The 23,208-nt window shown below is 39.7% G+C and overlaps 1 protein-coding gene across 17 annotated transcripts in view; it reads right to left on the bottom strand.

The window, feature by feature from the left end:
• Positions 1 to 23,208, bottom strand: part of DLGAP1 (DLG associated protein 1) — a 329,447-nt gene that overhangs the window by 277,588 nt on the left and 28,651 nt on the right. For 3 of the 17 annotated variants that reach the window (XM_069468243.1, XM_069468238.1, XM_069468242.1), the window contains exon 1: positions 19,222 to 19,348. The exons of the other annotated variants lie outside the window; for them this stretch is intronic. In XM_069468243.1, the coding sequence (XP_069324344.1) occupies positions 19,222 to 19,272 (51 nt within the window). In that variant the 5' untranslated portion in view covers positions 19,273 to 19,348. Of the gene's footprint in view, positions 1 to 19,221; positions 19,349 to 23,208 lie in introns of those variants that run through there. 17 annotated transcript variants of the gene reach the window in all.

The raw sequence follows: 23,208 nt of genomic DNA on the forward strand, positions 1-23,208 counted from the left end.
TTGCTATACAGACCCCCACTATTTGTCGCATTTGTATGAGTGTGAGTTTTTTCCTTAGAACTTAAAGGTTGATAATCATACAAGGAACAAAAATGTACAGATATTTTTCAAATTCTTATGAGTATGGATGTTTATCTTAGAACGTAAAGTCTGATAATCTTACTATTAACGAATGGTACACCTAGTTTACAAGCTACAACATAGCAAGTCAATCATCTCAGGTGTTACTAGTTAATTTACAAATTATGAATTTTGAAGTAAATTTCAGCAAATATTTTTCTTTAGTTTCTCTGTTATTAATTTTGAAATACTAAGTCTCTCAAATGAGGCTATAAATGATCAGACTGTGAATCATTAACGTAGCTCTTTGACATTTATAAACAAACAAAAAAGCCCCAATAGATTTAAGAAGAGACACAACTCAAAATTTCCTTCTTTTCATCACCATCATCTGATTACTATTGCATCTTGCTGCTGTTTGGAGATTTCATTCCAAATTACATTCCTAACACCTGAAGGTATACTGCATTCAAATAGACCAAAATAGAATCTTTCCTTCCTCAATACAGTCCATTCTAATTCAATGAAACCATCAAACTACATGAATCTAGCTCTTGATATCTAGAAAGAACTGAATCCTATTTTGGTGTCCTTATGCACATGTTTGATACAACATTCCACTTCAATAATCATCACGTGGGAAGTTGCCTCTTGAGGACATGTACTTTAAGCTGTTTCGACCCACTTTCTGTGGGCAGCAAGATACCTATAACTAACAGGAACTGTCACACAAATGTGTACGGATGACTAGGATCCACTCAATAGCTATCTGAATCAGAAGTTCCAAGCTAGCCCAAGGTCCAGCGAAAGGAAAGGTTCCAACTGAGTATTCATTACAGAGTTCTGAGGTAAGGTTTCTGAGAACAGACTTTATCATGGTATTCTCTTCCTTCACTTTAAACTGAATGCTTTGTGGTTAAGCTGGAGTTAAAAGTGCCATTTCTTCTGTGACTTTAGCAAAATGCTTTGAAAACATGCAATCACGTGTTCAACATATATTTATTGAGCATATATTATAATCGTCCCTCGATATTTGTGGGGGATTTTGGTTCCAGGAGCCCTAAGGATACCAACAGCTGCTGCTGCTCAAGTCCCTGATATAAAATGTAGTAGTGTTTTCACATAACCTATGTACACCCTCCTGTACACTTTAATCCTTCTCTAGATTTCTTATGAAACCTAACGCAGTGCCTACACATCATTCTCACGGATTCAACATAGTATTCCACATGTGGCAAATTCAAGTTTTGCTTTTTGGAACTTTATGGAACTATTTCCCCCCAATATTTCCAACCTATAGTTGGTTGAATCCATGGATGCAGGACCCATGAAAGTGGAGAGTGGACTGTATTATGAAATAGGTGCTGCTTTAGATGTGGGAATACAACAATGTATAAACAGAAAAAATCCCTGCTCTTGTGGGGAAGGGGGAAGCCAGACATTAATAAAATCAGTAAGATGTGTGTTAGATGGTGATGTGTGCTGTGGAGAAAAAGAAAGCAGGGAGGGGGAAGGGAGTGTGTCTGTGGGGGAGGGGAGGGTGGTGCCATGTGCAGGGTTAGTTCTGTGCTCATCGCAGGCCTCGCTGAGAAGTGACTTCTGAGTCCAGATGGAATAGGGTGAAGGAGTTAGCCCTGAGGACCGGAGGGAGAGTGCTCCAGGCAGAAAGAAGAGCATGCGTGCCATGCACACAGGTGGAGGCAGGTGGGCGGAGTAGAGTGGGAGCAGGTGGAAGGTGAGGGCAGTGATAACAGGTGAGTGTGGGGCCATTTTGGGAGCAGACGTGACATGGGACTAGAATGCAGGTTTTGATGACAGACAGACAGGTTCTAGTTTAAGAGAATCACTTAGGTTGCCAAGGTGAGAATGACTAGAGGGGACAGCGGGTGGAGTCTGAGATGAGGGAGGAGGCCCATGCAGCTTGCAGACTAGAGTTAAAGAAAGGGGAGGACCCAGTGGTGGGCGTGGGGTGGGGAGAAGACAGGGCCAAGACGTTCCTGAACAGTGATTCGGATGCAAGGATGGAGAGAAAGTAGTCAGGGATGAACTCTAAGGTTTTTGGCCTGATCAAGCGTGGAAGAACCAAATTCCCGTTAGCTGAGATGAGGGAAGTGTGAGATGCCCATGAGACATCCGAGTAGAGATGTTGAATAGGAAGTTAGATATCAAAGGCTAGGAGTTCCAGCAATCTGGAAAAACCCAGGTGGGCAAACACCCGGTACTTAAAGCTCTGAGAATGAAGGAGGTGACCCAACGAATGAGTGCTGATGGAAGAGAGAAGCGGTCCAAGAGCTGTGTCCGTTCCACATTGGGAGCTAAGAAGCAAAACACAGGCGGTGTGAGGAGGACCGACAAGGTGTGCTGTCCTGGGAGCTGAGTGAAGGAAGGTTTGCAAGGTGGAAGGAGTGGTGAACTGTCACATCGATTTTTCCCCCGTCTTAAATCCATGGGACACTAAATCAGTAACATTCATTTCACCACTTAGTCACTAGCTGTTGCATACAAAGGGTCTGCTGTTCATTAATTAGCTTTATCTTCCCAGAAACATACAAGCTTCTTAAGACCAAGACTTTTGTTTTCTTCTTTTTCTCTCTCTATATCAGTGGCTTTTAAACAGCTTTTGACTACATTTCAGAGTAAAAAATACACTTGGCTTTGGAAACCAGTATACGCACATATACAACTGAAAGAAAGAGAGAAATATTTAACCTTTTAGCATGCCATACATGCTTCTTTTCTATTCTCTTCTATTGTATTCTATTTAATTAAAAATAATAATGTTTGTAGCCCACTAAATTGATTTCACTAACCACTAATTGGTTGCGACCACTGCTTTGAAAAACAGGGCTTCTACAGCATCTGGTGCAAAGTTCCACCACGTTCATTATTAATCAGAGCGACAGTGTTATTCATCTCCGTTTCTCCCAAAGTACCTTCTGTAAAGTAAATGTTTAATAGGTGCTTGCTGAATGAATAGCTTTGAAACCGTAAAGTAATATTTCTTGAATTGAGCTCATTGGTCCTTAGCAACCTTTACTTTTACGACATGTAATTTTAAAGAAGACTATTTCTTAGAAGCTCTCTGTCTTCAGAATAAAGACAGACATGAGTGTCTTTCTGAAGAGGTCCCTGTGCAGTCAGGAGTTAGAGAAAGCACTGGCTGGGGTTGAAGATGACCACCCAGACGGAGTGAGTTCATCATTGGTTTGTTACCCCATGTACAAAGCAAGAGCAGGAAGCCTGATGTTTGAATGCTTTTGCATATTCTTATATATCAACCTCCAGGGGCCAGGGGCAGTAGGGTTCAAAACAGTTTTAAAAACAAAACCTTAAAAAGAAGACTTTCCTTCACCTTGGGACAATCCTGTCTTTTTATCCTAATTTACATAGTATTCGATGTCAATATGAAACATGTATCATTTAGGAACATGGAAAAGAAAAGCTTCCATTAAATATCTATGACCTCAGATAGATGGAGCTGGAACAAAAATCATTAGTACTAACATGTTTTAGAATTTTGAAATACCCAACTACAGAAATGATGTATAATTTAATCCAGACCTTTCAGTGCAGGAGTCTTTAAAACAAGAGCCTAGTACTTAATAAGTCCTCCACAAATGTTAGCTAATGTTTAAATCGTTCTCCATACAGCACACTTACAAAAAGTGGCACAGAACAAAATGGAATATTTTTCCCTCATGTAATTCTTACTCGGGTAGTTTTTCACCTACAGAGAAGAAGCGTGGTGCAATGAATATATTATAGATTTTGGAATCAGGTCAACCTGAGTTCAAATCTGTCTCTACTTCGACGAGACATGTGATTTTGGCCTAGTTACTTGGACATCTTTTAACTTCAGGTTTTCAAACATAAAATGAGGACAGTAACACCTACTTCAGGGACTATGAGGATAAAGATGATATAAAATAACATATACGACATAGCTACTAAATAAAGGTTTGTTTGTAGGCTGGCTTTTTGGAATTCAGAAGGTATTTTCATGTGGAAATCACGTTGTAAGTGATGGTTAAGTCCCCGCAGGGTGTAAACTCCTGAAGCCTATTTAATTCTCGACAGAGCTGAACCACAATGGCATAGGCAACAGACCCAGGACTCTGAGCCTGGGGGAGGGAAGGGTTCAGGGTCGGGGAGCCAAGTGCACCTGAGGGAATCCCCAGAGGCCTGTGTAGGGGACTGTAGATCAGTTAGGGTTCTCAGAACAGAAAAGCCAGATTTATTTCAAGGAACTACTGACATGGTGGTGGGTGACAAGTCTGAGTCGGGCAGGCTGGCAGGCTGGAGACTCAGGAGCTGATGCTGCAGCCTGAGGACAGAATCTTCTCAGGAAAACCTCAGTTTTGCTCTTAAGGCCTTTTAATGGCTTGCATGAGGTTCCCCCCACATTATTGAGGGTGATCTCCTTCCTGTAATGTCAACTAATTTTAAATCTTAACCACGTCTATAAAAGTCATTCACTGCCACACCTAGATTAGGGTTTGATTGAATAACTGGGCACTCTAGCCCCTCCGGATGGCCACACAGAATGACCCATCCCAGGTGGGACCTCGGTAGCAGCTCTGGGCAGTGGGAGGAAGACGGCAGGGGCAGACAGGGCCACTGTGGGGCTCACTCATATTCAGGTTCTCTTTAGCTGAGAGCTGTATGTGCTCTGTTCATCTTCTGAGGAGTTACAGTTTGGCTCAAAGATCTAAAAGTAAATACCAGCTCCTAACTCAGGAGACTCCTCAGGCTCAGGAGATCCACAAAAGCCCTCCTAGCAGAGTGAACTCTGTTGTACTGGTTTTGTACCCAGTGCCTAGCAGGGTGCCTGGCACATCAGTGTCATTGACAACTTTTTAAGAGCAAAGGAGTCATTCATGGAATTTTTATTTCTTTGTTGACAAAGAAACAGGAAAATCTATAGTCACCTGAAACATCACACCACATGAAATAAACAGGAATTTTAGAGACCAATCTTTCATTTAAGCCTTTTTATACCCTAAAAGACCATGAATCCCATAATGCGTTGCCTTAATAAAACAAATTAGAGCCAACCTTTTAAAATCAAGATCTACTCTAACAACCTGCACATACTACTCATGTAACACTTATCACGTTATTTTAAACCCATTTGTTTACAAATCTGTCTCACCCATTAATCTGTAAGCACCTTGGAGGAAAGATGATGTCATTTGTCTGGTAGAGACTATTAATCATTCCTATAAGCCCAGTTCTAAGCAGAGTATCAAATCAAATCAAATGAAATAAAATAAAAGTGCTCATGAAATCTTTACATCGCCTGGGGTATATCTGGTTTTTTCCAACTCAGAAGTCAAGTGTGGGAACCTTTAGTCCTGGGTTTTCCTCTACCAATGACAGGAAAGAAATGTGGCATTAGAAGTGGGCAAGTAGGATGGATCTCAGGAGAACATGCCCGTGTGCATGAAGGTGCTGGTGTATGTGTGTGTGTAGGGGGGTGGGGAACCCAGCATTTGGCAGAGAGGTTCTGTTGGCATGCAGGAAGCTGCAGTTGGATGTTTCCATGGAGATCTCCAGGGAACCACAACCATATCTCACAGCAGGGTGGACTGAAGTCCACCAGGCCCAGACAGCCCCATCACCAGATCGTGGCAGGACCAAACAGAATCCTAAAACTGTCATCTCACCCAGCATATTCCAAAGCACATTCCGTGGCTCACCAGTCCTTCAAAACGCTTTGTAGAAGAGGGTTCCAAGATGGTTTGGAAGATGCTCTATATCGTATTGCCATCTTAGAGAGCTGCCATTCATATTAGAATCTTAAAGATTCCAGGATGTCTGCCAATATAGAAACCTGAATATATTACTCGGTTTATCAAATTCAACTCCTTTTCCTCACGTGAACGCCTATTCACGTCATACTTTGGTAAATGTCAGCCTCCTTATTTTCAAATGAAGAAACTGACACCTAGAATGTAAATTACAATTTATATGGCTAAATAAGTGGCAGAATTGGGTTAGAATTCAGCTCTCCTTTTGGATCCGTGCAATTTCCACTTCATCACACTCCAACTAGCTATTAATCACTGAACTCTACAAAGTAAAAAAAAAAAAAAAATTCACCAATCTTTACAAATACTTTTCAACAATTTGTGTGAAACTGTTTTGATCTCCCTATATGGATATGCAGAAGACAAAAATGGAAGAGTGGCTACTATGTATGGGGGGAGGAACCCTAACAAAACACAGTCTGTAGGAACTTAATATTTTGTGTCAAGCCTGTGCCAGTATTTGTTTCATTCCAAGTATGGGCTCAAATGAAATGTAGTAATAGAGACATGTAAGTGGCACTGGTCTGTACAAATACGTATATGTACGTGTACATGGCTTGCATTTGATACCATGAACTTAGTCCATACAAACATTTTCATGGTAAAAACTGTAATGAGGGAAGAATGGCTTATTCAAGATAATAGATGGTTATCTCTGGATGTCGAAGTAGCCAGCACCCTTGCTAACAGCATGCACACTCCATTATTTCTCTTGTCTCCAAATATTGGCTGGCAGATCGGAAGTCTTCAGTATTCTCTCTCACACACAAAAACATAAGCATACTTCATTTTCAACGATGATGCTTTTCCTATTAGGAAAGTTTTGAACTACCCACGGATAGTAACAATGCAGATATATTTCATTTGAAAAAAAGGCTTTCTTTTGTCATTTTCTTTCTTTACCTTTTTGGTAATGAGTGAAGCTGACCTGATGAGGGTTCTTCAGATATTCATGCTTCCTCCTGGTGACAATGCTGGTTTTCACGCGCTCACTGCAGCTGGAAGAGTGAGCACTTAACCACCTACTCAAGTTAGCAATTGTTTGTTTAGAGTAAACATTTCTGAATTAATAGAAAAGCATTAAATTAAGCTCCATTTATGATATCCCATTTGACAAAAGGAACTATTTTCTTTTCCTCGTGGCAGATGTAGACAAAGAAACATCCAGGAAAAAGAATTTATTTTGTGTTGGAATGGACACAGAAAACTTTTTTTTTCTTTAGGAGGGGATATTTTATAAATAAAAAAAATAATAATTTATGTGGCTTCCTATTTTTTGCCCCAAACAGCCAGTGTTCTTGATATTACTGGACGAAGTCCAAAACACAAAAAATATGTAAAGGCTGGGGGCTGGGGGGGCGAGAAGGCCATTATGAGGTGTGAGGAGGTGGGAAGCGGGAGGCAGCATCATGTGCACCCCCATCCCTGAGGCAGAGGGCATGAGACCACCTTTCTCCCTGACCCACTTGTCTAGCAACTTCTCTTCTTCCATTTGAGGCTGTGCCTAGATGTAAATTTTGACCTGGTTTCAGTTGTAATAAATACATGAGGCACAGAGGCAGGAGAAGCTCAGATGGCTTTCTGAAGGAGAGTCTCATAAATAATAATTGGTTTTGTTGGGCCCAATTATGTGGGAGGCATGATTTTCTAGAATTTTCTGTGAATAAAGAAACACATTTGTTTGGTTTTGATTTACTAAACACCTTTTCTTTTTCTCTTATATTACACAGAAACCAAAAAGAGATAAAAATTTTGTCTGAGAAGCACTTGGACGTCATGAAATATTTACATCGGAAGTTTCTAGCACGTGTGATCAATAAAAGTAGAGGGAAACTGAGACTTCTGACCCCATTCCCTTGTGGAGCATGATCACAGACTAATCTAGGAGGATTCAATTTAGATAAAATTTTAATACCTTTATTAAGATACTTGAAGCTATTGATTTACAAAAGATTTATTATCTCAGTGTAAATAGTCTATCATTGCATTATTTAATTAGCAATGAAAAGCTCACAATCCGTTTCTAAAGAAGTTGATAATATAAACAAAACAGTGACCGAAAGGCTGAATATGTAAAAATAATTTCTGTAATTTATCCAACTGATAAATTGGTATAAAAATTTATTTACTAGATGATTCATCACAGCGTTGTTTGTAAAAGCAAAAAGCATGATAGTGAGTAATGTTCCTCAATATGTATTGCTAATACACCAGTTCTTTAATATGTGATGCTATTATGGTAGACTGGGGTCTTCATGAGGGAAGGGATTTGACTCAATCCTGTGTTCCCAGTGTCTGGAAGTGTGTTCGGCACACGGAGCATTAAACATTTGCAAAATGAATAAACACTCTCATATAATGGAGCAGTTTATAGCTATTAAAAAGAACGAGACGGATCTATAGGTACTGACATGGACAGATGGCCAATATATATTATTAAGAAAAAAGGGCCAAGAGCTGTACAGTATTTATCACTATGATACCAGTTTGTTAAAAAGAAGAAAATGTATACACGTATATATACACATACATCTGTGCATATGTACATAAATGTACACATACACATATGCACATATATGTATGTCTGAATATATGTAGAAAATATCAGAAGGAAAATATTAAAATGCTAACAGTGGTGGTTGTTTTGGGAAGCAGGAATGCGACACGGGGGCCGGGGGACTTTTACTTTTAACTCAACATCATTCTGTACTCTTTGATTTTTTCACAATTAACATACATAACTTTTATTTCAAATGAATTCTGTGGAAAATCCCTAAACCTACAACCACTGGACATCTGTTTTTTAGAATTTGTGTTTTTCCATGACCTCAATCTAAAGATACAACTATTACGTGCAAAGAAAATCCAAGGAACAGGTTTTAACTGGAGGTTGATGAAAACTGGGCTGGAGAATCAGAAATTAGACTCTCCATAGAATCATCATCACAGATTCTATTTTGCTTTCCTATTTCTTCAGCTTCGGCTAGAATTTTATATTCAAAGTTAAGAAAATTTACATGTAATTGTACGCACAAACCCATATGTTCCGTGTCAGTCCATACCACTTATTTTCAATGAGACAAAATAGCTTATTTAAACTTTGAATTTTCCCACTGGGTTTACACGATTCAGCTGTTTATCCAGCAGCACTCTGCTTAAAAATAGAGGAGATGACATTTGTGGGTGCTTTTAAAAAAATGTCCTTTGGAGAAAGAAGCAGAACTCCAATGCCACATTTACCATTTACATTATGTAAGAACGGCAAGTTTTTACAGAATGGGGGCTTCATAGAAAATATTCTCCTTTCTAAACACATAAACTACAGCTCTTTTGGAACCAATCACAATCATTGCATGTTTAAGCGCATCACACCTGAGTTTTACTATTTGGTGACTATAATTAATTCAATGGAAACCTAAGCATGGTTGGAAAGAGTTTCTAGTAATTGCATGTGAAGATTTTTCTCTTCCTTCACCTTCCTGATTATGTGGTTTCCCCCATCATTCTTTCACCAACTATTTATCGAGTGCTATGTCGTAGGCATTGTGGTTACAAAAATGCATGTAAAGAAGATGTTCAGTATATTTCACCCCACTCTATAGACCTACTTCATAATGTTTATGCCAACCTGCCAAGAATAAGAAATGGTTAATATTAGCCTTAAACCTGCTGTCATACAATTCCACAGAGTGTAGGATAAGAACTAAAATAGGTTGAGCTGAAAATACACTGTCACTCGAAATTGCAAACTGAGAACTATAGTCAATTAAAGTATGAAATATTAAAATCAGTGTTCCAATCTTGGTAGCATTGCTGATAGCAAAGGATTATGACATCAGGAGGAAATGAAACCAAACGCATCACTTTCCCACCCAGAATAAAACACCTATCTTAGGATCTTACTGCTTTTATTTATTAAAAAGATACACTTTCGAAGGAAACTGCGTTTACTGGGTAATATGAAAGAGGAAATGAGGTCCGTGCGAGGGTACGGGTGTATGTCATCACTATGCAACATTTTAATCTTCAGTTTGTAAGAAGTTTATAGGAGTTTTCTCTGCGTGCCCATCAAAGGTAACACGATTCGTTTCTTTTTCTCCCTTTGTCAAGTGTTCTCCTGACCCAGAATGCCGTCACACACAGACTGCAGGTGAGTGGAATCTGCCTGCCGCGGAGGACCTGCCCTGTTTCCCCTCCTGGTGTGTGACTTGAATGCCTGGCTTGTTCCGTGTCAGGCCTGCCACCTGCGCCTGCTTGGCGGTAGCCTGCTGACCTGAAGCCATCGCTGTGGGTGGCCAGGTTAAGTGGGAGAAAGAGTTCCCAACCACACATTTTCCACCTCCCCTCAGAATCCACCTTTCAGAGGTGGCCTAAGTGGCCCCCCTACCGGACACATTGTTTCACCACGACTGTGATTTTCTTTTCTTAGAATCTGCCAATGATTTCAATGGTCTGGGTCCCCTTCTAAGAGCAGATTTTGTGTTTTCTTTTGAATATCGTAGTCTAGTTCTGAGCACCCTCTGGCATTTTGTGATAAATACTAACGAGGAACAATGAAGCAGGCTCCCAGGCCCTGGGGCTGGCTACAGGAGAACTCAGAATGAGGGAAAAAATAAATCAATTTCTACCACAAAGGCAAGATTTAGCCTCTCGTGAGATCCAACTGCTACATGTAAAAAAGTTTGTTAATAAAATGGCACAGGGATTTTTGTGAGGTGGAGCCAGGCCTGAGAAATAGTCTTCCAAGATGTGTTTTCCATCTTCCTTCCAATTTTGGGTGTTATGATGTAACAGGATTTTGAAATCCAAGCATATGTTACTTTTTTTCTTTTTCTTCTTCTTTTTTTTTTTTATGTTTAAACCTCCATTATGATAAATTAGCTCTCTCTCCTCAATAACTTAGAGTTTATTTCTTTTTGTATAAAACTAAAACGTTTAGAAATGAGGTGATAATTAGGCACATTTCCCTCTTATAACTCTTCCCAGCTCTACTTGTATGTGGTTTTAGACTCAGGTGTGAATACATTAATTTTGGTAAGCAATGGACACTATTGATCTTACACTTAATACAGTGTATTAAGAACAATGTAAAAATGTATACTTTAACATTTTAAAAATACTGAATTTTTAAAAACATTTGACATAATTGATCATTTCATTTTGAGACAGCAAAATACCCAGATTGTAAAATTATGGACAGTAATAAATGCAAATACTACACATCTTTTTCTCTCTCTAGAGCCCATGGTAGTTTGGAAAAGTGACAATTTTTTGAATCAGTATATTACCAGTTGATGACATCTAATTTCTTAATAATTTAAAAATAATGTAGATTGGGATGGAGTCACAGAATTAAAACAATGGGGAGAAGAGAGAAATAGAAGGTAGAAACAATTTTAAATTAATAGCCAACCATGTGTGGTAGAAGGAGAGCTTCTATCAGTGGGTTAAAGAACTGAATTTTCCTGGTGTTTTAGCCCAACAAGATTATTCCTCTACCACATACACAGGACTCGATGACAGAGTAATCAAAGCTAGTAAAAAGGTAACTAGTCTACTTGAGGTAAGGAAATATTAAAATGCTAATAGTTCTTTTTTCAAGGAAACTTTTTCTTAGCAATTCAACAGTTACAATCATGCTAACCAGGTTCTTTCAGTGGTTACAGTGGTTAGGAAATACTTTCTTTTTTTTTCCAACTTATTTTATGTTCATTGATTTAAGTGCACTCATTCCAAAAATATTCTATTACTAACAGTAAACCATTAGTTACAGAATATTCTTTTTTTTTTTCTTTTTAAAAAATTTTAATTGATTTAAGGGGTATAAGTTGAATTCCATTACACGTATATAGTGTATAGTGGTGGAGTCTGGGCCTTTGGTGTACCCGTTACCCGAGTAGTAGGTGCTTTTCCCTCCCTCATCCCATTGTATGGTTTATGAACAAATATTACTAGAAATTCTCAGTAACTGTAAAGCACTCAGTAACTGGAAATGGTTGGTGCACATATTTGTGTCACCTACGGTACCTGACATTGTGCTTTGCACACACAGGAAGTGTTCAAAACTACAGTTTGATGTGTGACAGAGCTTGGGATTTCACTTTCCCCTGAAAGTGCTCTATTTGGTAGAGAATTGCATTTTTTTCTGCTCACAGTAATGGGTAAACTGGTACAGCCAGGTTGTTAGCTATGCAATTTTAAATTTATAAAATACTTCAAATGGATGTAGAATTAGGATAAAATAGTTTATAATTTGTTACTGAGACTTGGACATACCCAAGTAGGCCTTTTGAGTTGTTTGCTTTTTGTGGGTAGATGCTGTAGATATTTAATCCCTTGATAACTTATTAGTGATTTATTTATAATTCATCTAAGATAATTTATATTCCAAATGTGAACATGACGTATTTTACCACTGCCTTATTTATTTTTGTAATAAAAAGATAATTGTTGAATCCATCTATAAATTTTGCATTGAACATGACAAAATTTATCTTTTCTAAGAAAGAAATTGTTAATCTTAAAATATTTTCCTTAACTGTACAATACACCAGGCAAAAACCAACTTGGGGTCTCACTGTATTAATACTTGAAAATAAATTATTGTGCATTTAATGCAGTATTTTGTTATTCTCCTTTTATAGCTTGCTTTGATAAAGAAAAATTATATCATAAAAGCGATGGCAAATTAGATCTAGGAGTAAAAGAAAACTTGTTTTTAAATTCTAGCTCAGATGTTGACTAGCAGTTTGAATTATAGTTCAAACTATAGTTCGAACGATAATGAAATTAATATTGGGTCCATGCACAAAACAGTTCTGCTATTACTTCCTTTTATAATTTCTTGCTTTTGAGAGGTTAGGGTGGAAGGATTTATTTTCTTTAGACACTGACCCTGGGATTCATGAACTTGGTTATTTTTTATCTTATGGTAACTGTGCCCACAGGATACAATTAATGCATCAATTCATTCATCCGTTTGTTCACATTTGTTGAATGCCTCCTGTATGGCAAGCACTGTGGGGGCAGAAGACACAAGAATCAACAGACTTAATTCTGTCCCTGGGGATCTTTCTGCCTATTGAGGGGAGAGGTAGAATTACTGGAGGGAGGGAGCAACAAGCTCTCGAGTGTGGTTACAGCAAAGCGTGGAAATTGCTAGGAAACCCACACGTAGACAGCAGTAGCGTGAGAGCTAGCTCAGGAGGGCTCACTTGACTTGAGACAAGAACAATGGGCAAGACTTTGCCACCTGGGCAAAGGGAGGGGACGAGGGCAGGACAGGAGTGGAAGCAGCATGGGCATGTGAAAGGCACAGTGTGTGCTGCGGCAAATACCAAATCACACACAGCACATGGAGAGTTCGAACAAAACAGACTTCACTTTGGCTGTACAGGCTCTCAGGGTACTGCTAGAAATAGGTTATGTGGAAGGTACCCAGTCTTGCGCTAATAGTCTTGACTTGGTTTAAGGACCCAGGAGGTCTTTTTCAGGATTTCTTTTCTTGGACTGTCTTTTTCTTTTGCTAATATGGTACTGAGAACAACAGAAAATGGCATTTTTGTTTTGGAGACGCAGGGCCTCTTTTTTAAGACCCACCTGGTTGCCCAGGGAAATTCTCCAAACCAGCCTTTCCTCCGAACTCATCACCCTCTTACCAACAGGACATTCCACCATCTGCTCAGCCACCCTACCTGTCACATCCCACCCTCAGCCACCGTTCACCATCTCCCTTCTCCACAAGACCCCACTTCTGTAAGTGGCTTCCATCCATCGATCTTCTCTTTCCGGACTTCCTGTAGCCCAGGCACTGCAATACTTCAACCTCACATTCAGGCATGAATTTCACACTCAGACGGCCTCTCCACCCTACTCGTCAGCCTTCGTAGTATCATCTCTATTATATTAACACTTTATTCCTTTTTATCAGCTTATTTGGAATCATCTTTCATTCCCCAAAAATATCATCATTGTATTACTTTCCTTTGGCTGCTGTATCAAATCACCACCAGCTTGGTGGCCTAAAAACAACTCATATTTAATCTTTTAGTTGTGGAGGCCAGAATCTAAAAATAGATTCAATGAACTGAAACCAAAGTACCAGCAGGACTGAGCTCCCTCCAGGTCCAAAGGCAGAATCCATTTCTTTGCCTTTGCTACCCCCTAGAGCTGCATTTCTTGGCTCATGGGCCCTAACTTCATCTTCAAAACCAGGAGCAAAGTACCTTCAATCTCTCTCTGTTTGCATGGCCAGGTGGCCTTCTGTGGTCAAGTCTTCCTCTCCCTCCCTGTTAAAAGAACACTTGTGGTTATGTTGAGGACTCACCTAGAGAAGCCAGAATAATCTCCCATCTCAAGATCCTTAATGTAATCACACGTGCAAAGTCACATTTGCCATGTAAGGTAATATTCGCAGTGTCCTGGGATTAGAATATGGCCACATTTTGAGCCCTATTCCACTACGTACAACTACCCACACTATCACTGTCATTCACAGAGTGCTTACTCAGTGCCAGGAATCATTCAGTGAGGTAGGCACCATTATTGTCTCCATTTTACAGATGAAAGAACTGAGGCACAGAGAAGTTAAGTAACTTGGTCCAGTCATACAGAGAAATGGTAGAAAGAGGCCTCAAACCTAGGTCTGTCCAACTTAAGAGCTTCTACTCATTCACAGAGCGTTTTTGTCTCTCACATTTTGTGGTTTTTCGTGTGCATCTATGTGTTGCTTTGGCTCAAAGAACCCTAAAAACTATCATGGTCAACACAAAATGGGAAATCTCTCAGAAATTCCACATGTGCTTTCTCTGGCTGTACATCTAGATATTTCTTCCACAGAGAACAGTTAATTAAGATGTTCAGTGGTAACAAGAAGCAATTTGCTTCCCTGATGAAAGACCCGTGGAAGTCCCCCAAGTAGTCTGACATCAGGCTAAGACTGGAGAACATTAAGGACCAACTGAGTTCAGGAAAAAGTGCTATGGAAAGAGTAATCCCAGCACAGGACCAGGAAAATAGTCCCCATGGAAAAGGACAATGGAAATGAAGCAGAAATGTAAGGCCTGGCTACTTTCACTATAGAGAAAGCAAGCAAGGATGAATGCCCTGTAGACATATGGCGTGTAGAAGAAAGCTCGAGAATAAAGAAGACGGCCCAAAGAAAAGTACTTTCAGGTTAGCAATGAGGGGAAAACACACTCAGGGCAGTCTACTGGAAGTCAGAAAGCAAATGGCAGAAAGTGAAAAACTAAGAATTTTTAAAATGATCACTATACATTTTTTTAAATTAATTAATTAATTAATTTTTTTGAGACAGAGTCTCACTCTGTTGCCTGGGCTAGAGTGCCGTGATGTCATCACAGCTCACAGTAACCTCAGACTCCTGGGCTCGAGCAATCCAACTGCCTCAGCCTCCTGAGTGGCTGGGACTAAGGCATGCACCACCATGCCCAGCTAATTTTTCTATATATATTTTTAGCTGTCCATATAATTTCTATCTATTTTTAGTAGAGACGGGGTCTCGCTCTTGCTCAGGCTGGTCTCGAACTCCTGAGCTCAAACAATCCGCCCGCCTCGGTCTCCCGGAGTGCTGGGATTACAGGCGTGAGCCACCACACCGGGGCCATCACTATACATTTTTAAGAATTGTTTTCTCTTCTTCTAAGGAGGAAGTGGGCCCTGTGGGGAGTAGAAAGAGCTGGCCCCTGGAGTCAAACAGACCTAGGGGCCCATCCCATAGTGTCAATGTCTCTCATGGCAACTCGAGCCTCAGTTCTTTCACTTACAAAATGAGAATAAGAAGATGAAGATTAAAGGATTTATATAAACCATCTCATCAGAGTATTTTGCAGGAATAAATTACATAAAGAATCATTTCCCTCAGTTTCTGCAACTTTATCAAGACAAAAGGTAATCAGGCTTGGTAAGGGGTCCCACTGGCTATTCATGCCTTCGGATAGCACTTGCTCTGTGCCGGGCACTGAGCTGCTTCATGGACCCCAACTGGGAATAAGGACCAGACATCTGCTTTCATGGAACTGACAGGCTAGTGGCAGAGTCAAACAAGGAAACAGGCAATCCTACACACAACAGAGGGAGCACGATAAGGAAATAATGAATGCCATGAGAACATATTCGGACAGAGTACCTGACTAAAGGAAGTGTCATCTTCGATGAGAAGACGAGGTTGAGAGGGGGCTGAGTAGGGAAGAGAGGAGTTTGGGGTGGATGGGTAGAAGAGACAAGAGAGGGAGCAGCCCATGCAAAGGCCCTGGGGAAGAGAACATGGCACTCATGAGAAAGGGAAGAGTAGATTAGTATGTCTGAATGCAGAGGGCACAGAGGGAGTGTTAGGAAATGAGGCTGTGAAGGCCAAAAGGCCCCAGTGACATCACACCCTGTAAATAATGTTAAGGAGTTTAAACTTTATCCCGAGGGCACAGAGGAGCCGTTGAAGGATTTTTAAGCAGAAAATTTAGTGATTCTATCTGTATTTCAGAAAGATCATTTGGGCTACAGTGTGCAGAATGGACTGGGTTGAGCAAACACTAGAGGCAGGAAGACCACCAGGAGGTATTTACAATAATCTACGTGAGGAACGATGGAGATTTAACTGGGGTAGTGACATAAGGAACAGAGACACGTGGACAGAAATAAGATTTATAGGACTTGGTGGTTTTTCCACTCATTCTATTAATTCACCTTTTATGAGTCTGCCTTGGAGAAGTGATATAAGGGTGAGGTAGAGGGAAGTGTCAAGATTGTCCCTTGTATTTCTGGGTTGAAAAAAAGTGGATAGCGGGCTGAAAAAAAAGGTAAATAGTGGTGCCATTTACAGGGGTAGGAAACAGAGTAAGGAGGCTCCTGGGGTATACTGAGTGCAGTTTTAGGTTTTGTGTAATGCCTTTATTTTTGTAACCTAGGTATCCTTGTGTCCCCCAGCCTGTGAGCATAAATGAGGTCACATTAATGGTAGTAACCAAGTCCAGGGATATTTTAGTGCTGTCTCATCTTTGTTCCTCCCTCCTCCAGTTAATTCTGATTGTCCCCAAGAATGGGCTTCACATATATTTGGGAACAAATCTGTTTGCTGCCTTCTGTCAGGCCTCCTTGCCATGGTGCCAAGAACTTCTCATGATGGAAGGAAGGCGTCTGCACCAACGCTGCTGCCTCCGTCCCCACTGTCCTCAGCTGGTGGCTGCTCATTGTCTTTACCCTGTGTGTGTGCGTGTGTGTGTGTGTGTGTGTGTGTGTATGTAGGGAAGGTGGTGATGCTGCTTTCTCTAGATTTGCTGCATTAATCAATTAACACAGAGAGTTAACGTGTGGGTTTGTAAATAACATGCGCCTAGCATTTGGCGTTGCTGAGAATACCTTAAAGGACTAACAACTTTGCATCTCATTTCAGAGCATGCATGGGTTGACCCCTGTGGACAAAAAAGATCATTAAAAAACATGCTGGCCAAAGAGCCTTGCACACTTTCATCATCACGTTGGTTTGAGGTGGCAGTCATGGATTCAAAAGTTATACTGGTATAAAAGTCTTACTATTGTACAAATGGCAGGAAATAGAAGATAACAACAAACATTTGTCTTCTGTTTTGTTTCTGTCAGATTTAAAATGAACATAGGGCAACCCATAGGTTCTGGATTAGTGATACTGGGGAGAAAGGAAATGGGGAAAAAAGCAGCCTTAAATAAGCAAAAAAGTGCATGGGGCCAGCCAAGGATGGTCTGGAGTGATGAGGCATGAGAGGGAAAGGGGGAAAAGAGGAAAATAAAATGAACACCTTTCAAATCCAACACAACCACCCACATTTGAGCTTCCAACATACTTCCACAAACAAAGAGTTGCTGTGAAATTGAATGTATTTTAAAACCTTGAAGTATGAGCAGGTAACATATGTCTGTCTTATTCTTAAAAATTAATTGTGATAGACTAAAATGCCACACTCCTACTTCTTGAAGGTTTCCTGGAATTAGAGGCATTTCAAGAGAAATGTCTAAATTTTTAGGTGAACTCTAGAAGATATTTCAGGTGGAAGTCAGTCATTAGTGGTAGCTAAATACTTGTGCTCAAACCCTTAACATTGCGTTCATACTTCTCGGAAAAATAAACATTGTGAACAATTTAAAGGGAGGAAACAAAAGTTCTTCCTTATCTATAAAAGTCTGATTGTGATGTTTAAAGACTTCCATGAAACAAAAATACCCAGCGCCCACAGCCCATTTCTCTTGCATAAAAACAGAATATGAAGATGAGAGAGTGAGAATAGGAAGAACATTTCCTCCCCATTTCTCCAAAATTTCCCACATACTTTGGCTGTTTTTGAATAGACCTTCTGAAATATCTTTTGAGGTCACCTACTTTGAGAGTATAGAGTCTCTGATTTTCAGGTGACACGCAGCTAGCCCAGAATGCCTGAAAACATAAATCTTAATTATATTTTCCATTTTCCTCATTTTTTTAGAAAAGAAAAGATTATATTTTCTTCCCAATCTTGCTAAGCCTTTGCTAGTTTCAGGGATTTGAGCTACGATCTGATGAAAATAAAAATATCCATGTTAAATACCAAAAAGCTATATCACAAAAAGCGAAGCCAATCTAGTAATTGTCTCATCACTTCTTGTTTTTGAGATATTGTAGTCAACGTAGCAATAAAATTCCCAGAGAGATCTGATGGTTTCTAATTCCATGAACTTAGGGGACAAGTACATTTTCCACATGAACCAGAAATCTTTGCAGCCATGGTAAATCAAAAAAGTAATAACAAAAATTCACACTACCAGTATGCTGCTATTTTAAAAATGCAATCTTACAAAATAAAACTCACCTAAACCGAAGCTGTGGAATAATTTTAGCAATTGAAAATTACTACTTTCTCTAGAATAACACGTACTTAGAAATGAAATGATTCAGAAACCAACATGATGTATGTATTCTGCTTTCTTTAGAGCAAATTCAATATCAGTTTACACTATATCATGCTAAATATATTCAATAATCAGTACTTAAATAATTTAGCCCGTCTTTGCTACCTCTAAATATTCTGCTGTTTAACTAAATTCACTCTTCACTATGGATGACAAAAATATTAATCTACAGATTTCATTCTTACTAGAAGGCTAGATTTCTCCCTTAGCCCAGCAAGTACCAAAAGCAACCGAGTCCGAGGAAGAGGGTACACTGGGGGTACTCTTGATAAAATTGTTCATCTCAAATTCACAGACATCACAAAACATGAAATTAACTCCAGCAAGAAAAATGGTGAATTAGCACAGAAATCAAGCATGCACACACAAAAAAACTATTTCTTTCCCTTTCCATAGACTGCAATTGCTATTAGCTTACCTTATTAGCCGAAATGCCAAACAGAAGGTCTTTATGGAAAATTAAGTTCATTATTCATCTCAGCTTTGATTTGGTGTAGTGCAGCTGAGAGCATTTAGCTTCTCTCTATGATTTGCCGAGGCAAAGTGGTTGAGTGAGGCAGTAAACACAGGGCTTGGGGGTGGGGGGACAGTGATTGGCCAGGGCTCACAACTCAAGACTCGCAACTTTACATTTTCATTCATATGAAAATGCGTAATGAAATCAAATCTTATAACTGAAGAAGGACACTTAAGTGAATACTGAATGCAGATTTTTAAGCCAGTGCAATTGTGCGTAGCAGTTGTGGTTATAGAGTCCCGCATGCTCACTGCTCCAGCAAAATTCCACTGGTCTCTCTTATGGTCTCAAGGGATTCCTGGGCTGTGGATTCACTTTGCAGCACATAAGGGGGTAATGTAAGTTCTGTCAGGGAGAAGTCCACGTGGGGGAGTGATCTCTGCAACTTGTTAAAAAAAAAATGCCTGATTGTCTGACTAGTGATGGAAAGACAAATGCATTTTACAAAGTTGAAGTGTGTGCACACACACACACACACAAACTGGACACAACATTAGGCTTCAGGGATCTAGGAAAAAAAAAAACTAAGTAATATTTCTCAATAATTCATTAACTTTTTTCTTAAAAAGAATTAAACATGTTTTATTTTTATTTATTTATTTATTTATTGAGACAGAGTCTTATTCTGTTGCCTTGGGCTAGAGTGCTGTGGCGTCAGCCTAGCTCACAGCAACCTCAAACTCCTGGGCTCAAGCAGTCCTCCTGCCTCAGCGTCCCGAGTAGCTGGGACTACAGGCATGTACCACCATGCCCAGCTAATTTTTCTATATATATTTTTAGCTGTCCGTATAATTTCTTTCTATTTTTAGTAGAGATGGGGTCTCACTCTTGCTCAGGCTGGTCTCGAACTCCTGAGCTCAAACAATCTGCCCGCCTTGGCCTCCCAGAATGCTAGGATTACAGGCGTGAGCCACTGCGCCCGGCCTAAACATGTTTTAGAAACCTCTTGGCAAATACTTTTCATTTTTTAAAAAATTGACTTCCAAAGAGAAACATCCCAGAAAACATTTGTTTAAAGTGTTTGTGTGTGTGTGTGTGTGTGTGTGTGTGTGTCATTTCTAGATGGGGCTTGTTGCAGCTTCCCCTTCCAGGTGCTTTACTCCATAAAATCTGAGTGGGCAGCATTTATTAAAACCCAGCTTTACCAAGTGAACTCTGCAACCACAATCAGCAAGATCAGTTACAGGTCATCAATGGATAAGAACAATGTGACTGGACAAAACAATTTTAGTTTAGAGCAAAGACTTTTAAATTTTCTTGTCTTTGTCACCATGCAAAACCAAGCCCCAAAACTCTCCTCTCCTGAATTAATAAGAGCATGGCTGCATTTGATAAGAAATGATAAAAAAGGCATAATTAAATGATTGGTTTGTCTCAAAATGTTAAGTGTAATGTTGCCAGATGACCCAATGATTACCCCCTTAGGCATATACCAGGTGAAATGAAAACAAGCATCTACACAAAAACTTGTACACAAATGTTCATAGCACCATTATTCACGACAGCTAAAAAGTGGAAACAATGCCAACATCATCAATTAATGAATAGCTTAAAAAATATAGTATATCCATATAATGGCATATTATTTGGAATTAAAAAGAAATAAGGTATTGATACAAACTATAACGTGGATGCATTTTGAAAACAGTATGCTAATTGAAAGAAGCCAGTCACGAAAGATCACGTATTGGCAAACTTTTCATATCTGTATGACATGTCCAGAACAGGCAGAGACAGAAAGCAGATTAATGGTTGCCCTGTGCCTGAGGTGAGAGAACAGGGAAGTGACTGCTTACTGCGTACAGGGTTTCTTATCAGGGTGATGAAGATGTTTTTAGCTTAGATGTGGGTGCTGGTTGCACAACTCTGTGAATATACTAAAACCATTGCGTTGTACACTTTAAATGGGTGAATAATATTTCAATAAAAAATTTATTCTACCCTAGTGAATTACATTGATTTGTGAATGTTAAATCAACTTTGTATCCCTAGGATAAAATTCACTTGCTCATGATGTATTATCCTTTTTATATATTGATGGATTCAATTTGTTAAGGGGTTTATGTCTATTTCATGAGGGAGATAGGTTAGTAAATTTCTTTTCTTGTAATATCTTTGCTTTGTTTTGGCATCAGGATTACATTGGTGTAATAAAATAAGTTCTGTTTTCTGGGAAAAAAGATAATGATATAATAATTATATAACACTTATAAAATTAATTTGTCATAGAAACATTGTCATATATTTATATGAATTAGTTGTGTATAATACATTCTATAAAAGGCAGATGGGAGAGATGAGGGAAGAGAAAGCATGATCCTAAATGTGGGATGCTCTTGAGGACTGGACAGCTGTAGACATACCTAAAGCACCATTTGTGCTGATGTCTCATTGTGGTTAGTTTTCAATTTAAAAAACCCCCAAATCAGCAAAAGTGGGAGCAAGAGAAAAAAGAGGAAGAGGAAGAAGAGGAAGAAGAGAATAAAGTGGAAGGGGAGGAAGGTGAAGAAAGAGGAAGGGGAAAAAGGAGGAGAATGAGGAGGGGGAGAGTGTCTGACGAGAAGACATGAAAGGGCAGATGACTGACTCAAGAGGGAAGGTAGGATCACAAAACTTAATGTCAGCAAAAGTAATATGAAATAGTCCAGGTGAGAAGAGAAGAGAGGCTGTACAGAAACCAAAGGAATTGCACAATGAGGGTTCAGAAGTTGTTCAAATGAAAAACACTTGTTGTAAACCTGAGAGCTGAGTTCACACTCAAGGAAGATCACAGGTGAGCAATGACCGTTCGTGCAAAGTGCACCAAGAGGCTAAAGCCCAGCACGAAATGAGGTCCATGAATTTAAAAAAAAGAGTCAAGGACAGTAACACAAAAAAAGCCTTTTACAAGAGACGGCTTGGAACAAGCAGAAGAACAAGGAAAGTCCCAAGGCTTGTTCCAGATGGCACAATGTGAACAGATGATGATGGGGAGGAGCAGTGGGGAGGAGGGAGGAGAAGGATAAATACCTAACTCTCAAACTTTTATTTCCCTACATTTTTCTCTATCAAAGGGCAGGGTCTTCATTTCGAAAGGGTAAAGGAGGAGCGTGGTGAAAAGAAAGTTGAACCCCAGGAAAACCTCTTTGCTGCAGATGACTCATAAGTGTGTTATACATTCTCATTCCAGAACTCCCGTATGAGCTTCAGGTACTTGAAACTTCACTTAGATACTTCAAATCACCGCATACAGAGCACCTGCAGAGTCAAACTCTCCCTGCCTCCTGCCTCCTCCTCTAGAGCTCTCTACTTCAGTGGATGGAACCACTGTCTTTATGCAAGTAAGAAGCATAGGCACCCTTTCTGGACACTTCCCTCTCCCTCCACATTTCCAAGTACTGTTGACTTGGAATCTCTGGACACTGCCCACTTGCCTCTCTGTCACTGTCACCATCCTAGTCCCAGCCACCATTTCCTTTCACCTGGAATACTATCCTGGTCTTCTGACTGGTTTTCCTCTTTCATTGTACTTCTCTTTTCACTCTTTCCCTTAAAGGGATGTTGGCCGAAGGCAAAAGTTGGTATTTGTTTTCTCCACTCCTCCCCCCACACAAACAAGGATACAATGATTCAAATGTTAAACACAACCTCCTGGGTCCTGAGTGATATGGTCCTGTGTATCTTTCCAGACTCATTTGGCACCATCTTGGTGATCTAGCCACACTAGATTCATTTCTGACCCTTTTGTTTCTTCCTGTCTTTGTATACACTCTTCTTTCTACTTGAGACATCCCCTTGGCTCATTGTCTAATTTGCTCTAGCTTTTCCTTTAGACCTTATCCCAATCATTAATTCCTAGGGCACGCTGTGCTGAACTTCTGAAGTCAATATGCTATTACATAATCTCCT

Source organism: Eulemur rufifrons, chromosome 5, assembly GCF_041146395.1.
Source record: "Eulemur rufifrons isolate Redbay chromosome 5, OSU_ERuf_1, whole genome shotgun sequence".
Taxonomy (NCBI): domain Eukaryota; kingdom Metazoa; phylum Chordata; class Mammalia; order Primates; family Lemuridae; genus Eulemur; species Eulemur rufifrons.